Source organism: Primulina tabacum, chromosome 4 (assembly GCF_025594145.1).
Source record: "Primulina tabacum isolate GXHZ01 chromosome 4, ASM2559414v2, whole genome shotgun sequence".
In the NCBI taxonomy this organism is placed as follows: Eukaryota; Viridiplantae; Streptophyta; class Magnoliopsida; order Lamiales; family Gesneriaceae; genus Primulina; species Primulina tabacum.
This window is the reverse complement of record NC_134553.1, coordinates 31,466,987-31,487,470: the sequence shown is the minus strand read 5'-3', so window position 1 is coordinate 31,487,470 and position 20,484 is coordinate 31,466,987. Positions and strand designations below refer to the sequence as shown.

The 20,484-nt window shown below is 37.0% G+C and overlaps 1 protein-coding gene across 1 annotated transcript; it reads right to left on the bottom strand.

The window, feature by feature from the left end:
- Positions 1-17,234: 17,234 nt before the first annotated feature.
- Positions 17,235-19,666, bottom strand: LOC142543206 (cytochrome b5-like). Its single transcript, XM_075650314.1, has 3 exons — positions 19,376-19,666; positions 17,912-17,978; positions 17,235-17,686 (listed from the first exon to the last, which is right to left on the bottom strand). The coding sequence occupies exons 1-3, from the start codon at positions 19,451-19,453 to the stop codon at positions 17,430-17,432; spliced, it is 402 nt and encodes a 133-aa protein (XP_075506429.1). The 5' UTR covers positions 19,454-19,666; the 3' UTR covers positions 17,235-17,429.
- Between the last annotated feature and the right edge of the window lie 818 nt (positions 19,667-20,484).

Here is a 20,484-nt window from a genome sequence, read left to right as displayed (position 1 = left end):
AATCAGACATTGAATTATACCTTTCTCGTCGTAGTCTCGGTTAACAAGTAGAAGTCTTGGAATCTCGATCTCAAATCCATCAATACCAATCTGAAATAATATATATATCATGTACCCTATCAATCTCCAACTCAAAGTAAGATATGTGTGTAGTCTCGCGATACCAGTCAATTCAAACATCAGTAATCAATAACAATAACTCATAGTCCTCAAGAACACAATGTACTATGCTGAAATCTGTGTCATCTTAATTCAATACATGCTGGAAATGAACAAAATTCGCATAACATATTCGTTTCTTAATCCGGTATCAACTATATGTACTCCTTCATTTCAACAACATATACTATCAATCATATATTGATTTCTCCAACACATACATATCAAAACATGCTGGAAAGTAATAAAACATGTACCCTTTCGAAGCCCTTGTTACGAGAAACAAGAATCTCAACTCTGATTGAAAATCGTACGGCTAGATCTTTCACAATCAATTGTCTAAAAGGAAATGAAGTTTGGAGGCTTTCTCTGAAGTTCTCTCGGTGCTTTCCTGCTGAATGAAGGAATGAAGACACTTTATATATATATATCTTGCATGGTGAGGGCAAATGGCTTAATCTTTGTTCAACACGTCCCACCGCGGGTGCGCTACACATTGCACCGCGGGAGCGCCGAGCATACTGTAACACTTCCAGAATTTCAGAAGAACGACCGCGGGTGTGTTGGCTCTTTTACCGCGGGTGCGCTCCTGTCTCGGTGCATCTACCGTAGGTGCGGTCTTGAACTTACCGTGGGTGCAGTCGAGCTACTGTAAACCTTCAAAATTTCAGAAGACCCACCGCGGGTGCACTGTCTTTTGAACCGCGGGTGCACTGTCTCTGTTGCCCCAACAATATACTTTGCAACTAAACTCAAATCGCCACGTCGCTTCTTCGTGTCTGTTCTTCCATTCCCATATTCATAATACCTAGTAACTCAAACGTATTACACAAAATCGTGGGCGTTACAAAGTTATTGTTCAGTACAGTGTTCCATCCTCAGACCGATGGTCAGTCAGAAAGAGTTATACAGATTCTGGAAGATCTACTGCGGGCATGTGTTATTGATTTCCAAGGCAGTTGGGAACTAAAGTTACCTCTAGTGGAGTTCACCTACAATAATAGTTTCCAATCATCCATCGGGATGGCTCCTTTTGAGGCACTTTATGGAAGGAAATGTAGATCACCTATTCATTGGGACGAGGTTGGGGAAAGAAGAGAGATTGGTCCAAATGTGATTGAAGAGACTGCCGAGCTTGTAGTCAAAATTTGGGATAGAATGAAGACTGCGCAAAGCCGACAAAAGAGTTATGCGGACAAAAGACGAAGGGACTTGGAGTTTGCAGTGGGCGACCATGTATTTGTGAAGATAGCACCCATGAAGGGTGTTATGCGATTTGGCAAGAAGGGCAAGATAAGTCCAAGATTTATCGGTCCATTCGAAATTTTGGAGAGAATTGGGACACTAGCTTAAAGAGTGGCATTGCCACCAGCGCTTTCAGGAGTTCACAATGTGTTCCATATTTCAATGCTGCGGAAGTACATGTCAAACCCGTCACATGTTTATGAACCTCTTCAATTAACTCCAAACATGACCTATGAAGAAAGACCTGTCCAAATCTTAGCAAGGCAAGAAAGAAGATTGCGAAACAAAGTCATTCCAATGGTCAAGGTCAAGTGGCTGAATCACTTGGAAGAGGAAGCTACTTGGGAAATCGAGAGAGACTTGAAGAATCGCTATCCAGATCTATTCGGTAAGTTCTAATTTCGAGGACGAAATTTTATTTAAGGGGAGGGGGGAGGAATTGTAAGGTCCAAAATTAAGACAACGTAATCCAACTGCATGCAAATCTAGGAATTATGAAAAATGAGTAATTAACTAATTTTAATTTCTATTTGATTATGTGACATACATGTTTACATGTAAATTATGATTTCATTATCATCATGCATAAAATTGTATTTTTAAGGAATATTCAAGTGACGATCGAGGAACGGGGACCGAGGGCTGAAAAACGTAAAATGTTCGTATTAAATAATTATTTTTAATTATTTAAAATATGGTCGATGCTTTTTAGTATTTTTTAAAATAAGGGGTTTTTGAGGTGATTTTATACGCCGGGACGTAAATTTTATCGGTGTTGGTTTTTCAACAAAATACGAACTTTTTGGCAACCCGGCTATTTAATTCACAAACTATTTTTACCAAAACTTTAATAATATATTTTATTTAATTCTAATTAAAGACTAATGGGCTTAATTATTGGCTTAATAGGCCTAAAGCCTAGTTAGTAATTTAATTAGAGTATATAATATATTAAAACACCTAAAACCCTATTCTAGCAACAACAATGGGCCACTCTCTTTCAAATTGTGAAAACTCTCCCCATCCCTCTCATACACACACGGCACACTTGCATAACACCTTCAAAAAAATTTCGAAAGTTCAAGTGGAAAGCTAGCCAAGGAGTCCCTCCGTTCTTCGACGTCAACGGATATTCGTGCGTAAATTACGCAAAGGCACGTCTATTCTTTCTTTCAAACCATCAGCACATCATATTATTTGTTTTATGCATGAAAAGTTTGCAAAACAAGTGACACTTTATGAAATTCTCGTTTTTGCATGTATTATGAAATTTTCAAGTAGGATTTTTATCCAAATTGTGATTTTTATGTGCATAAAGGGGCTTCCATGTCTAGGAAGTGTTATGGTAAGGTTTTGCATGAATTTTAGGCCCCAAAAACTCCACACAAACTCCACACACGAACCTGTACACAAAAACGTCATGCAATTTGTTGTCATAGGCTGTAAGGGGTTCGGGTCTTATGTTTCAAGGGTGGGGCTTGGTTCGGTTGGTTCCAGGGGTTGGCAGGGTCACGAGGGAGTCAAGTGTAGAGTCCTAGCCAAGCTAGGACTCAAGTTAAGGGGCCGGGAGGAGTCCTTGACAGCAAGGACTCCTACCCGAGAGAGGCCAAGGGGGGGCGCGCTAGTTCTGAACTTTGCGCAGGCTTGGGGGCTCGGTCCAGGGGGCCTGGGATGGGTCAAGTCGAGTCCTTAGGGTCCCTGGTGGGTGCACAAAACATTGGTTCAGAGGTTGGGTTCGTTAGTAGGGGCTAGGAAGCTTGATCAAGAGTCCTTGCCCAACAAGGAGTTCTCGGCCAGGTTATGGTAGGAGGGTAGGGGCTCGTTTTTTTGGTTTGGGGTGTTTTCCTTGAGTTTTGTTGGTCCAGTAGCGTACTCCAGTATGTTGGTCAGGTTCTGGTTCATTATGGTCCGAGGGTAACTCGATAAAATTAGGAGATGGCTCGGGGGCGAAGATTTTGGGTCATTTTAGGGTTTCCTAAACTTGAAAAATTGGAAAACGGCTCACGGGGGTCGATTCTTGGTCCATAAGGGCTAAAATAATATAAAAAAACTAAATTTAGAATTTAGGAATTTTATATTTAAGTTTGGGATTTTTCGGAATTAAAACGCTTTCAAAAACGTCCAATTACGAATTAATTAAAAAGCCTAGTTTTTAAGCTAAATAAAATTATTGGAATTTTAATTTAGGCTTTAATAATTATTTGGGATATGTTAGAGTCAAGAAAATTAAGAAAACGTCAAAAACAAAAAATGTCACGTCCAGGGGTAAAACGGTCTTTTTACACCGGAAAATTAGTAAACGTCATGGCAGTGCCCTATTTGCTGTTTTATATGCTAATATGTTAATGTATCATGTTTATGAATTTTTACATGTTGAAATATGATTTCTAAATGTCATGAATTAATAAGGATTAAATTGGACAAATAAAATACATATTGCATGCTTGGTTTAAAATGAAAAATGTTATATGCATGATTTTTTTTAAGTGATGATAATATGTTGAAGGATGTGAAAGGATTGTGACTAACACGATGATATGTTAGAGATATCGTGAGGGTTATGGTCCCAGTGGGAGCCCGACGATCGTATTTCCTTGGATACGGATATGTATATGTATATGTATACGATGATATGATAATACGTAAGGCCAGGGCCCAGTTGACCGGTGAAAGTGTTGCTGGTGTCCCCCGTCGCCCAGTATTGTGGTTACATGTAGATGGATCCATCGCCTAACACGTATATGAAAGTCACAATCAACGATCTGAATTCAACAAACACGAACATGAATATGATTATGAATACAAATATGGACATGGACATGAATATGGATATGATTTGAATAGGTGTATGTGATATGTTTATGTTTCTTTTGAAAATGTTTGAGTGTAAAGTTTATGCATTATTAAGAAAATGATATTTTAAGTATAAGTATTTTCACTGTTATATGTTAACTGTATTACGTATTACTTATTATCAAAGATAGGACATTTTGAGTTTTTAGACTCACTAGGTGTGTTGATGCAGATGAGATTAATAGCAATGATATTGGAGGTCTTGACGAGTGACTTGCTGGACTGTCGGTGCACATAACCCGAGGACTAGCGCTTCAATTTCCGTATTTAAGTTTATGACTATTAAGTTAAAGATTTTTACGACATTTTACTTTATGCTTTTGAGAGGTTTTTGAGAGGTAGTATGGGCTACACTTTTCAAATATATATTGCTTTTTAGGTTTGGTAAAACGATTTACGATTTCATGGTTGACTTCTCCCTTTGGATTTTCAAGTACTAGTAGGATGTTTTATTTTAAAAATGGTGACAAGATATTTTAAAATATTTATATATAAGTATATTTTTAATTACGAAGATTAAGGAGAAAAAAAAATTTTTCTAGTACTTTTTAGAAAACGAATAAGCAGACGTTTCACTTGGCCTCAGCTCATCATATCTCATGTCATTGTATACATATACATCGTCAGTCACAACCAATTCACATCCTTCAAAAACATCATCATATTCACCACTTAATAAAAACATGCATATACGTAATTTTTTCCTTAAAACCAAGCATGCACCGTATTTATCATAATTTCAGAAAAATCATAAATGTGATGCTTAAACATTTAAAACATGATAACATGTGCTCAGGATGCTGTCAGGACCAAAATCTCACTCGGGTGCAAAATGACCATTTTTCCCATAGAAACCAAAAATGACCGTTCTACCCCTGGACCTCTAAAATTCGACCCGAAGCTTACCAAACTCTTTAAAAAAATCCAAAACATATTAAGAGTATTTCTTAGATGTAAACTCGAGCCCGTTTCAAAATTTATTTGATTCATTTTAAAACTTGGATCGGAGTCACGGTTTTAACCCGAATCGACTCGAAACTTAACCAAATTTCTCCCAACTTTTACCGTGACTTAAACCTACGTGACCAGCCTATAAATCACCCATTCCAGACCACTTATGACCCACAAAACAAGCCCAAAGGTTGCTGGAAATCTCCAGCGTAATCACTCAAATTTCACGCCTGAGGGATATTACGATAAATATCATATCTCAATCGTTTCTTATCAGAAAATTACGAATTTGCTATAGAATCGAAGATAACACAGAGTGCTACAAATCATATGTGGAACACATTTCCAAAAAACCAACTTATAAGTCGCAGAATTTGAAATAAAAGATGGTGACAGGTTTTGTGACACAGAAATTTCACAGCTTGAGCGAGTTTACGATAAAAATCATATCTCCCTCATTTCTTATCATAAAATTACGAATTTGATATCGAATCGAAGATAACATAGAGTGCTACAAATAATGTGTTGGACACATTTCTAGTAAACAAATCTATAAGTCGAATAATTTGAAATAACAGAGGGTAACGGGTTTTGTGACACGGAAATTTCACAGCTCGAGCGGGTTTACGACAAAAATAATATCTACATCGTTTCTTATCAAAAAATTACGAATTTGCAATTGAATCAAATATAACAAAGAGTGATATAAATCATGTGTTGAACATATTACAAGAAAACCAACCTATAGGTTGCAGAATTTGAAATAATAGAGGGTGACGGGTTTTGTGATACAGAAATTTCATAGCTCGAGCGGGTTTACGATAAAAATCATATCTTCATTGTTTCTTATCAGAAAATTACGAATTTGCTATCAAATCGAAGATAATAGTGCTACAAATCATGTGTTGAACACATTTCCAGAAAAGCAAACTATAAGTTGCAGAATTTGAAATAACAGAAGGTGACGGGTTTTGTGACACAGAAATTTCACAGCTTGAGCGGGATTACGATAAAAATCATATCTCCCTAGTTTATTATCAGAATATTATGAATTTTCTATCGAATTTAATTTAACAAAGAGTGCTACAAATCATGTGTTGAACACATTTCCATAAAACCAACATATAAGTCTCAGAATTCGAAATAACAGAGGGTGACAGTTTTGTGACACAGGAAATTTCACACGAAGACTCAAGATATCGATCGGCCCTCTCCTAAAACCCAAAAAACATCGACTCCAGCCTTATGTCCCCCTCTTACTCAACGTGTACAGACCTTAGCAACATAAAATTTGCAGCCCTTCGCACCAAAGCATGAAACCGTGAGTAAGGCAAGAAAATAAATGCAAGATTCATGTCAACATGTATAAAAACACAACCACAATGTGACTCATGCAAGTTTTCATACAAACTAGTAAATATCTACATATTATCACCATGTATGAAGGGAAAAGAAAAGTATAGGCGTGCCTTGATGTATTATGAATGAAAACGAGGAGAGTTGCGCGTCAGGGAGTCACCGGAGAAGCGGGGATGAACTTTTATTGAATAAAAATGGAGGAGCCGATTTTTCTCTCTAACTTGCTGCTGGAAAGGAAGGTGGAGGCTGGAGAATGGAGGGGGTGGTCGGCTGATTGGGTTATAATATGTTTAGGTTTAGTTTAGGGTATTATTTAAAGGGTTAAAGATAAGATAATGGGCCCTTAATTGCATTTAAAATTTTAAAGAAGGATTTTCGAAAATAGCTAAACCTATTACTCAACTGACACAGAAGAATCAGCGATTCATTTGGTCAGATGAATGTGAAGCTAGTTTTCTTGAATTGAAGACGAGATTGACCACAGCACCTGTGCTTACTATTCCCTCAGGTACCGGAGGATTTGTGGTGTGTACAGATGCATCTGGTAAAGGTTTGGACTGTGTTTTGATGCAACATGGCAAAGTGGTTGCTTATGCGTCTCGTAAATTGAAATCTCATGAAACTCGTTATCCTGTTCATGATCTCGAATTGGCCGCCATTGTGTTTGCTCTGAAGATTTGGCGCCATTATTTGTACGGAGAAAAGTTTTTTATTTATTCGGACCATAAAAGTCTGAAATACCTCTTTTCTCAATTTGATTTGAATATGAGGCAACGCAGGTGGATGGATCTCCTGAAGGATTTTGATTGTGAGATTCATTATCACCCTGGATCGGTGAATGTTACTGCGGATGCCCTGAGCCGGAAAGTTTACGATTCTGTTCTATCTTATGTTTGTGTCGCCAAGGTACATGAGGATATATGTACTTCTGGCTGGACTTTTCACTCGAATTGCAATTCTGTCACTGTCTCAGCATTGCAAATTGAGCCGAACTTGATATCGAAGATACGAAAGGCCCAACGAAGCGATGCTCAGATCCAAAAGTCGAAAGAACTGGTATCGACAGGACATCAATCTGGATTCCAGATTTCTTCTGATGGTTCTTTACGACTTAATGGTCGGCTGGTAGTCCCTAATGATTCTGATTTGAAATCTGCTCTTCTTCGTGAAGCACATTGTAGCAAATACAGTATTCACCCTGGAGGTCGGAAGATGTATTTGACATTGAGACCTCAATTCTGGTGGAAACGTATGAAGAAGGACATTCCGGAGTTTATTTCGAAATGTCTTGTCTGCCAGCAAGTAAAAGCCGAGAGAATGAAATCGGGAGGATTGCTCCATAGTCTTGAAATCCCGAAATGGAATTTGGAACATATCGCTATGGATTTTGTGACTTATTTACCTCGTTCGCCCAAGGGCTGTGATGCTATTTGGGTGATTATTGATCGGCTTTCGAAATCTGCACATTTTATTCCGTATGAACGGACTTATCCTTATAAGAGAATGGCCCGTTTATACATTGAGAATGTTGTGAGACTGCACGGTGTGCCAGTCTCGATTGTATCTGATCGTGATCCCAGATTTGCTTCTAAATTATGGGGTAGTTTTCAGGAAGCGATAGGTTCGCGTTTGGCTATGAGTACTGCTTATCATCCTCAAACTGATGGCCAGACCGAGCGTACGATTCAGACTTTAGAGGATATGTTGCGTGCGATTGTGATGGACTTCAGAATGGGATGGCAAGATGCCTTACCATTGGTTGAATTTTTGTATAATAATAGCTTTCAGACGAGTATCGGTATGGCACCGTTTGAAGCTCTATATGGGAGACGATGTAGATCACCGTTATTCTGGGATGAGATTGGTGAGAAACAATTGACTGGGCCTGAAATGATACAAGAAATGAATGATAAGGTTCAGTTGATTTGGCAGCGAATGAAAGCTGCTCAGGATCGTCAAACGAGTTATGCGAATAAACGAAGACGACCCTTGGAATTCCAGAAAGGTGACCGAGTGTTTTTGAAAATATCTCCCTTTAGAGGCACTGTTCGATTTGGCATGCGAGGGAAATTATCTCCTCGATATGTTGGTCCATACGAGATTCTGGATCGAGTTGGTGATCTTGCGTATCGATTGGCATTGCCACCAGCTCTATCTACTATTCATGATGTGTTTCATGTTTCTATGTTGAGGAAATATGAACCCGATCCATCACATGTGCTTGCACCTGACGAGGTTGAACTGGATCCTTCTCTTTCCTATGTCGAACAACATGTTCGTATTATGGATCGAAAGGAAAAGATATTGAGAAATAAATCGATTCCCCTAGTACGAGTGCAATGGACACGACATGGTGTTGAAGAGTCGACGTGGGAATTGGAGAGCAAAATGCGAGATTCATATCCGCATTTATTTGATGCTAATCCATATGTTCCATTGTATTCGATGTATTCTGATCCTTTTACTGATTTTAGCTTTAATATGTACTACAACTGGTGACATATGTATGTTTGCCAATGTTATGTATATAGAGATGTTTGAGATTTCGAGGACGAAATCTTTTAAGAGGGGGAGAAATGTAAGGACCGTGTATCGTGTTATCGTAAATCCTGTGTGATTATCGATAATTCATGAAATTGATATGTGATTATGTATTTGATGTATATTATGACAAGGAAATTGAGAAAATTAATATTGAATATGAATTGACGTTGTAAGAACTCGATTGGAGAAGCCGGACGCCAATAAGTACAAAAATCAAATAATGGTACAGAACGTGTGGCGCCCGGGCGGTAGAAAGTGACCGCCCGAGCGCCAGAGTATGTGAAATGGATGTTCGGGCAGAACATGCCGCGCCCGAGCGGTAATTTGTGACCGCCCGAGCGCGGTACATATTTGAGTCGGGGGCAGAATGTCTCGCACTCGGGCGCGAGAATTCTACCGCCCGAGCGCGAGAGGCGGTGGGATAAGAATAAGTTCTTTTCTTTCTTTCCTCCGTCATTTATTTTCAGTAACTTCGAGGGAATTCGAAAGATTTCAAAATTCTTTCTTCCAAATCGACTTCGAAACGCTGTCTAAACGCGAAACAAATTATATTTGTGATCTTCGCGTCGAGAGCTTCTGACTGAGGTAATTTTCTTCTAGTTCCAGCAGCTCTAAATATCAAAGTGCTGGAATAACATGTATTTGAAGTTGAATTTCTGATATGTAGTAGAATAACCGACAAGAAACTTGTATTCAAAGTCGGAATTGAATTATGATATGAATTTGATTTGATATGAATTTTTGAAGCTTCAAATGATATTTGAAACTCAAATTAATGATTTTGGAGTATGTTATTGATTGGAATGAGTATGTTATTGATGTAGATAAAGTGTAATATCAATATCTTCAGGCTACATCAACTGGAAACGAAGAATTGAGGTATGTTGCGATCGGGTAACATACGACAGGTATCTGTATTATATGATATATGTTGGATTGATTGGATTGGAATACGTGTCTATGTGCCTATTTGATTATTTGATGTGGCATACATGACATTGAGATTGGAGTATCGATGTATAAAATAAATATTTTGTTAACACACATCATTTGATGCATACATCGATACATGACATGCACGTTGAGCTATGATCCTTGGAGACCCTGATATGATTTGATTGGATTCCGGGGTTTGTGAACACAATCGCTATGCCGGTATTATATGACCCGTAAAGCATAGACAATTGTGGCCCCATATGATTGGATATGAGATTTGGGATTTGATGGCGCTTTGCCAACGCTATCATACGAGTATCCCATATTGGCCGGTGTGCCAGCTCGAGCATTGATTTGATAGCGATTCGATTGATTCTGACATGTGCTCAGTGGATGGGCATTTGACCTGATACCTCCACGACATACATGCATTGCATACCATATATCATTGGTTAGATATTTGTGGTATATATGATTGGTTGTTCCATACGGAGCTTTGCTCACCCCCAAGGGGGGCTGTTGTTGTCTTTGTGTGTGGACAATGGCAGGTACTCCAGGATATCAGGAGACCGGAGAGGGTACTTCTGGAGGGAGCCACAGTTTGGGCTGAGGTTTTATGTTTTTTTCTTGTTCCCAGTATATATGTATATGTATCTATATACCGGGGAATGTCCCGAGAATATTAGTTGTTTGTATATGAGTGGTTATGACTTCGTGTGGGCATGTTTTATGAATTGAAATACTATTTTTAGTATTCAAATAAAATGATTTGGGCTCATTGTAAAGAAAATTTAAACTCGTTTTCCGCTGTAATTAATTAACCCTAATCAGATTGCATTGTAATAATGATTAGGAGCTAAGGGCCCCACATCCACTCTCCTTTTTTATTTAGCATCATGCTAACTTTCATTTCTTTCACTCTATGGAATCAGCTCATAAACTCCTTTATAAGCTTCTTGTTTGATCTCCATCACACTATAGTCGCCAAATTCCAACTCCTTGAAATTTGACTATCTCAACGGGAACACAAAATCTGATACATGTGTGACCCTCAATGGTTCAGGCATACAGCTAGCCGTGAGTTCATATCTCCATTTGATTCTAAATAACATTTATTCTTATTTTAGTTTACCCTAGTTAGCCACATTTCTTTCATCAACACCTAGATCAAGAATGTCAGAACTCATTTCTTATTGCACCCATCGGATCATGGTAAGCGCGTCTAGTAGCATCGCCTCATGATCCCCTAGGTATCACTGATAGTGCCTGCAATAACCTTTAGTCATGGCTAGCATACACTACGGTCCCTTCAACACATATATCACGACCGAATCTGCAACTATTGGTTTATCGAGAGTTGCATATGAATTCGATAACATTGCAATTTATCTTCGAGTACTAATAGTGGCATGGTATGTGCAACTAGGAAAACACATTTCCCTAAAGCACATTTCTTGCTCTGGCCAGAGATTTCTTGTACTATTAACTCATCAGATCACATAAGATATCTTCACCCGTAGGCGAACGGTGAATCCTCGACTACAATGCATTTGCTCCTACGTATTTCGAAACTATACCCAACCTCGCCACCTGATGACCCTCAATGGAGTCAGTAAACGGATCAAAGTGCATGCTAGTACGTATAGCCTCTGCATTGACTCGGGTCAAAGGACTAATGGTGTACAACCATAACAGCGCATTATTCCACTCGATAAATGAGAACCACTTGGATAGTGCGGGGGAGGGTTGTTCAGTGCATCATCATATGATCATTCATCTATGTGAATGGGAATCTCCATGCCCTTGCCAATGATATATGGAGTTTACATCACAGATGCTAGTCTCAAGCTCGAGCGACCTTTATCTTTGTTTTAGGCTGCTGATTCGACTAGAAAATTGTTTAGAATATATGGTACACTTCCTAATGAGTTCCATTATCTTACATTGCGACGCAGACCTCATGGTACATATTGTATATTCAAGGACTTTATCTATGCAGCTTGCATGTGTACAGATAAAGTATAATGCATAATCGAATTAAATCGTAAAATATTATTAAAATAAATATTGTTTTACATTAGAGTCAATAAAAGCCCTAGCCAAAAGTTGGCTTGCCGTGCACCTACTCTAACAACAACAAGATTATCGAATTCAGTTTATCACTAAACTGATTCACCCCATCAAAAATATTTGAAAATCGTAAAGTGTTTATTCAACCCCTTTCTGAACATTTTCATTCATCCAATCGATTTTAACAAGTTGTATCTGAGCCATGTCAATCTTGTTTGTGAATACTTTCTATCTTTACAATCTGATTACCATGTCTTCTTTCAATAAAATCTCCATTTTTTCAAGAGAAGAATTTGATGACTGGAATATCATAATGCAGGCTCATTTAGCTGCACTGGATTATGACATGTAGTACGTCATAACTGACGGACTAATGAAAATATTGAAGGCAAATATTGTACACTAACCATAACTCAAGGTTCTTGCAAGAACTATCACTGATACCTAAGGGATCATGGGACGGTGCTACTAGATGTTCTTACCATGATCCTTACCATGATCCGATGGGAACAATCAGACTTAAATTCTGACATTTTTTATCAAGGGATTAATGAAAATAATATTACTAATTAGGCTAAGTTTGAATAAGAATAAATGTTATTCTCAATCACAATAAGTTGTTAACTCACGGCTAGTTGTATACCTGAACAACTGAGGCCCACACAAGTATGGAACTATGTCTTCCAATTGAAATAATCAAGTTAAAGGAGTTGAATTTGACAACTATAGTTTGATGGACATCTAACAAATTGCTTATAAAGAAGTTTGTAAGTTGATTCTATCTATTGAAAGTTAACTTAACTGCTAAATAAGTGAGAAGATTGGAACTGCATGTTTGGTGCAAAAGTTCACAAAAATGGCACCTGCCAAAAATATATAAACGAAAATTTTGATTTTTAAAAATTTCAATTTTCATTACTCTCTGTACATCGGAGCTGTCTGATCTTCGATTGAGTTTATAACGAGTACACAATTATTTATTTCGTAAATTTAGAATTCACTAATTAAATAATAATGTTAGTATAGGAGACTGCTATATATATATTGTAGAGACCCGAAATTCGCACTTGAAAATTTGCGGAAAAATTTAAAATTTTCTTTTAAAATAAGTAATATGCCTCGTTCGTAAAATAAACTGATAAATTGAGTTTAATGTTCAAAATAGCACAGCGGAAGTAATTATTGTTCGCAAAATAATAACTTAAAATAATTCAACAACAGATAAAAACTGAGTTTGAAATGAAATAGTTAATGCTGAAAATGAGGTCCTCGGGTTCCTACTACTGTCAGCCTAAGATGACTCACTGGTCCCCGCCCTCGGTCCCGACCTCATCAGTACCTACAACAATCAAGTCTAGTGAGTCTAAAGACTCAGCATGCATATATCATAAATAACAAGTAATAATAATAAAATTGCATGCATGGTAAAAATATCATGAGTCTGGCATATCGTGCAAATATCGTGTCATGAGTAATTATAATACGTGCATAACTGACTGAAAATCATAAGTGAAATGTTTGCTCAATCGAGCCCTGTAATAAAATAGTTTATCAAAATTTTCTGTTGAGATTATGTTCTATACAAGTGGCCCCTGAACTGAACTGAACTGAATCGTCTGATCAGACTAAACCACAGTATACTAGGCGGTAGAGATCTACCAATACATGAACATGAACTGAACCGGTCAGTGACCACCGGATGAAGTAATAATCCCATGATAAGCTGCTATCCCATGAAGTGAGGCGGCCACAAGCAATATCGCATAAATCTCAAAAATGAACATTTTATATTTTTATGCACGTGATATAATTAAGTAACATAATTAAATATCCTGTATTAATTTTGCCGAATGGGTTGGATCGTTCCCAGGCTCACTGCGACCTAAATTTAACTTGAAAAATATGCAATGGTTTAACTTGATCAAAACTTTGTAATTGAACCCAAACACGAGACAATTACGCCCAACAACTTATTATTTAATCATGACTCCGTGCCAACCTGAACCATCATTTAGTCATGATTAAAATACACCTAAAATGATGAAATAATGCCCCTAAAATTACAGTACTCAAAATTTTGATGAATGGAAGCAAAAACATGAAACGCTCTTTCGAGAGTCACTTTGGCACATTGCACCGTAAATTCTCGTACGACCTCTAAACTTAACCGAATCACAAACGGCCAAAACATGACCTTCCTAACTTGATGAGACACTGTCTAGTCTGAGGCCATAGGCTAAATGCCAACCAAGAACTCAAACGAGCCTCTGAACCGAAGCACAACTTGCTGTCCAATGAATACAGCAGTTGCGCTTGCCCTCCTTTGCGTTGTTTGTGAGGCTAATTGCCATTGGAGCTTGAACCACCAACCAGAGCCTCTTACCAACGTCCTAGGGTATGGTTTGAACCATGGCTAAGGGCCCTAGGCCAGCCACAATCCAACCCACACCAGAAACGAATCACACGTTCCACCCGAGAGCCAAGCAGCACGTGTGGGACACCTTGCTTGTTCTTGCTGTCACGGACCATGCCAATGGCCATTTGATTGACCATGGCATGATCTAGACATCAAGAGGTATGGTATAAACTATGGCTAAGGGCTAAAAATCCAACCAGGATCCATACCAAACCACAAAACGAAAACCAACTTGTGCAGTAAAATGAAGGGATCGAAGGGGCTTGTCTTGTTTTGTTTGAAAACCGATGCAACCATGGACCAAGTCCTTGAAAGGTCGACTTGGTCTCGTCTTAGACATAACAAAGAGGTGTTCTAACCATGGCTATAGCCCCTAGGGCAGCCAAGATCAGAATCATCCCCCTTGACAGCAAAAATCGAAAGTTGAGACTCAATATGACACTAGGGAGGAGTTGCTGTCATTTCTCAATATCAGCGTGCATGGGGCTTGAACTAATGGACCAACGTGATCCCGACACACCCTAGTACGTGCCTAGGTGCAGCCTTGGGAGCCTAGGGTCGAGCCAACCGCCTGAAACCGTCAACAACAACAAAACCGTGAAGGCACAAAGGAAGAGTCAAAAATCTGCACTATGATTTTCGAAATTATCTTGAACAAATTTTGGTTTTGCTTCAAGTTTCATGCACATATGATGTTTTAAAATAATACTATGACTTGATTGAGGAGTAAATAAAAACATATACATGCCTTGGTTCGTTTTCAAAGAAAAACGAACGAAACGACGACGCGGCGCGGAGGAGACGGAGTGTTCTACTCTTGTTTCTACTTTCTCTCTTATATTCTCTCAACCTCACACGATTTTCTTCTCTTAAAAAGCTCTGAATTTTCGAGAATGGTGAGAGAGGAAATGATAGGAAATGAAGGGAATGATTGCAAGATAAATGGAGAGAATAATTCTTGCTATCTATCTAGTTTGTAAACTAAGGAATGATATGTGATATGATTTGGTTTGAGGGAAAATTGTGGGGTGTGTTGGCCGATTATCCTCTATCCAATAATGGTAGAAATATTGCTTATTTAATAATTTTTATTGATTAAGAGGTGAGGGATTATCATCTCAAGAAAAGGATTAAGGAAATGAATCAAGTGGTGTGTTGTCAAATATTTTTGAATCTAGAAAGGAGGGGGCCGATTTTATCTAGTTAAATGAAGTAGGGAAATTGCTTAATTAATATTTATTGAGGATTAAAAATGAGAGAATTAGTTATGCCATGAAATGATTAAGGAAAGGTGTCAAAAGAAATGAGTTGACAAATCAATATTAAATCTTGAGAGAAGTGGCCGAAAATTGCATGATACATGGAGGAAAAATATTTCTTAATTATTGAATTTTAAATCTTTAGTGTTTTATCTACCCATTAAATATTTTAGTGAATTAAGAAATTAATTATTGAACTTTAGTAGTAACATTCTTTTACATTAAATTAACTTATTATTTATCTTAAATAAATTCTAGAAATGTTTTCTAAATTTTAAATTTTATCTCAATACCCAACTACAGTCCGGCCTCACTTATTTAACTAAAAAAGTAACAATTAAACTACTGCGTAAAATAATTAAATTTAAAGAAAAGAATTTAAATCCTCATGCAATAAAAATCATATTGATTTAAATACTATAAATTATGCATGGCTTATACGTAGTCTGATTTACGGGTTCTACATATATGATTCTAATGCAATATTTTAGAAGGGTCTAGAATTGATTAATAATTGATTAATAAATTAAATATTGATTATTTTATTTTACATAAGTGTCTATACATGTACATATGTGTATATGTATGTATAGATGTAATAATATAAATATATAAATATGGATATATAAATATATATGTATCATGCATTATCAAGAGTTGACTTTGCATTATATATTAAACATGAGAATTTTAATTAATAAAAATAAAGAATCCTGGTTGGTGTATGATTATGAATCCTAATAGGAGAAAGACTCCTAATATGATCAAAAATCAAGCTCGGTAAATATTTCATGGTGGGTAATATGAAAAAGTTTATTTTTTACACATAGATTTTGGATTTTCCTAGCTCTCCTCCCACACACAGATTTTGGCCACCTTGAAATTTTCTTCGAAAAAATTCACTACCATCATCGTCGCATGATCTTTGAAATTACTGCGATCCAATCTCAACGCAAAATTTGTTTGAATTTCTAGTGCAATCTAAAGAAGGAATACAGTATCTGATCGTGAACCTGATTAGACGATCAAATGAGAGAGATCTGTTCGAAAAGATTGATAATAAGTAGTATATGCGCTTAAAAACCATAATAGTAGAAGCCGAGTTTAATACGCAAAGGTAAACAATTCTAAACACCCTATGAAAGTCTTAATTCATACGATACCAAAAGAACATTTCGAATGTCGAAACTAAAAAATTTGAAACTACTCAATGTCTTGAAAGTGAAAAAACGGTACATCAATGTAAATATCCCGTCATGGCTGCTTTGAAAAGGAGCGAGGAAAAAATGAATTTCAATACTTGTCACCTAACCAAAGTATCAATGTAGGACTTGAACCTTGCTGGAAAGACATCGCTGTCGATCAAGTTGAGAACTTTACGAAGTTATTTAGATATATAACTCAAACCAAAGACGAGCCAAGCCACAGGCCCAGAACCACGATAAAGCCAGATGGAGAAAATTTTAATAACACAATCATGAGTTTCGTGAGTAATTGGAAATAGAAAACAAACGAATCCTCAAATACCACATATGGTGTACCTTAAAGGTTATAATAGAAACTGGTGTCAAGGAAAACAAACACGATTTCAACCCAAGTAAACTTATTACTGATGGTACATTTCTTATTGTTAAGATTTAAGCCGATGATTTGGTGTAGAAACGGACACCAAAAGCCAAGCCCAATATAAGAAGGGGAACTAAGAATTGGAGAAGCTTGACCAGGAAGTCTGATGATTTGTCCTGAACTGCTTGAGTCTGTTTTGGAGGAGGAGTGTTCTGACTCTTGCCCGGAATGGTCGATGAATCAATTTCCCCTACTAAGAACTCATCCATCATTGACCTAGCACTACTGCTGTGACCAACATCCTCAAAATCGTCAGTTGCGTCCTTCCCTGCATTAATAAAGACAACTGTTAAATTTTGGGACAACAAAGACACTACATATACCTACATTCCTAAGTTATATACATCCACAAAAGCTCCCATTCAAAAACCATAATTATATATTGATATATCCAAACAGCAGAAAAGGGTTGTTCCAGTGTTACGGGCATACATTTGGAAGAGTTAATGCAGTTTTCTCCAAATTATATAGCAATATTACAAAATAGTACTACCTGTTGCAGTCAGCAAAACATCGTCACCACCAGGATGGTCGTCCAAGAATTTGGTGACATCATACACCTGTGTAAGAGTAATCAAGAATGAGTAATGCATGCAAATTCAAATCAGGGCATATGCTGCAGATACAAGAATATAGATACCCTAAAAATCCAGCTACTGTCACAGTATATTGTATCGAACTGTGCCACACTGCAACTCAAACCTCTCCTTAGAATACTTGTTTACTGCAGTGTCCACCTCAAATGTTTAATAATGAAATTACAGCTCCGGATTTCTGGAGATCCGTTCTCCATTGAGTTTAACCTAGTGAAGACCTTATTAGTAATTCATCACTCGTTGTAACTAACTCTAAATTAATTAAGAGAATACTTCAGGTTTCGTGCTTCAACTTTTCAGTCATATAGTTGGCTATATCACATTTGGATGTTGTATTATGAATCGAATTGGACATAGTAGAGCCAGAAAGTTGTTATTGATGCTGTAATGTGATGCTAAAATCAATAAAGTTCCCACTTTGAAGACAACGTTGTAAACATAAAACAAAAATGTGAACTTGTGATGAGGTTACTAATTACTACATGCTTGACTCGTAATCAGGAAAGAGAAACGCAGAAGGAAAAAGTTAACCAAGAACAGTGATTGAAGGTTGATAACCAAACGTCAGTACATAAACTCTAAACGTTGATTGTAATTTTTCCGGTAAGCTTGAAAACGGGAGAGAAGAAAATAAATGTAACTTAACTCCACATATTCGAGGAAACAGCTCATAAAAAGCAACAAAAATAATCAGCAATCAAGTGTAGCAATGAGTGAAAAATGAATGAGACAGTCATACATCAGAATATTAGTCAAATGATCATTCGATTTGGCTACAACAGATAACAATTTCAAATCAATAAATTTGAACAAAAAAGAAATTCATGTACGATAATCATTCAAGAGTAAATATCACTTAAATAATTAAGGTTTCAATGAGGTTTGTATCAATCCACTTGATGCCGGTGTCAGCTCATTTCTTCGCACAAGGAAAAGAGTAGAAAATCTTAACCTCGAGCCGGAAGTCAAGATATATTGTACTTTTTTAAGGAAATTGAGAATCAAAACGAAATAATAATTAAACCAATTAAAATATCATAGTGAATCTTTCTCATCAATATTGTATTCTCAGAAGAACTTCAATTCTATTTATCAAACTCCCACGATGACATAATCAGATTCACACACAATCATCCTCAGTAATCAAAATTATTCGAATTGAAACTCAACTAAAAGAAAAATTAGAGACGCTGCACGATGCGTCAAACCAAAAAAAATTAGTTATAAAACATCCCAGAAGAAACGATCAAGATTGGTCTTTCTAGAGATCTAGAATGTCACACGCTCAAAACAGAACCAACCACAACCCATCACCCAAAAGGGTAAAAATTTTCGAGATAAAATCAAGAAAAAACCGATACCTTGCCATTAATGAGGAGCCAACAATCCTTCTTGTTGTTGTGCTCAGAAATCTCGGCCAAAGTGAAAAGTTTACCCATTTCAGGTTAGCTAATCAAGCAAAAAAGAATGAAAAAAAAAAAATCAGAGTGAGGATTCCTCAAGCAAGTCCTGCAAAAGGGCTTGAAGATTTGTTGGGCTGCAGGGTGAAGTGAGGCTAGATGAATCTGCTAGGGGATCCCAGCGATGAGCCAAAGGAGATTGGCTTTATGAGGGCTACACTTGGATTTAATTTTGTTTTTTTTTTTTTTTATGGAAGTTAAGTTTGGTGTTTTGATATTTTAGGTTTGTAGGTTTGGTGTCAGACTTGTACTTCGTAATATGCAACGAGCATAAATTTTAAAAAAATTTAAAAATACAACTAATATATCATATATACAAGCTTTCAATAATTTCTCACTTCTCTTGTCAACTCTATCTTTACTCCATATCCCTTCAATTCTTTGTTTTAACTCCCTAATATTTTAAAATTTTCAAGAATACCCTTATCCTTTTATATATAGTACGTGGCATTGTTATACATATCTAGCATATTCTTGAAACATATAGCCCCAAGACATACAGCTACGCAAGGTTTTTAGCCTATATATCATTCTCAAATGATCGATTTTTTTTAATAAAAGACCAATCATGCTTCCGTATAATAAATTAAACAGTCTACCTTTTCGACCAGAATGCCGCCGGGTTATATCCACCAAATTTTACAGACTGTTCCTCACAGTCCAATCACACAATCACAACCGAAGGTTTCTGATACAGATTCTTTCAGCAGCACTTAGCACAAACATGTTTCGTTTTCTACCTCAGGGTGTGTAGTAAAAAGCTCAATTTGAAAATAATACATGAGAGGGGCAAAAAGCCTTGGTTCCTTTTATTCAAACATACGAAATTATTATTACATAGTAACCTCATGTAGAGGAGGAGAAACTTGTTTAGCTACTAATAGTAGCCGAACTTACGACACACATAAACTTGAAAGAAAAACTATTGCAAATATTTTGAAGAAAAACGAAGAGGTTGAGTGATGTCTCCATCTTCCTTCTGCCTGTTTATTTATAGAAGTCCCTGGTGG

Coding starts and splice junctions, on each gene's coding strand:
- LOC142543206 (XM_075650314.1), bottom strand. CDS start 19,453: ATGGGTAAACTTTTCACTTTGGCCGAGATTTCTGAGCACAACAACAAG. Junction 17,979..19,375: donor GGCTCCTCATTAATGGCAAG/GTATCGGTTTTT, acceptor ACTCTTACACAG/GTGTATGATGTCACCAAATT. Junction 17,687..17,911: donor TGTTTTGCTGACTGCAACAG/GTAGTACTATTT, acceptor TTATTAATGCAG/GGAAGGACGCAACTGACGAT.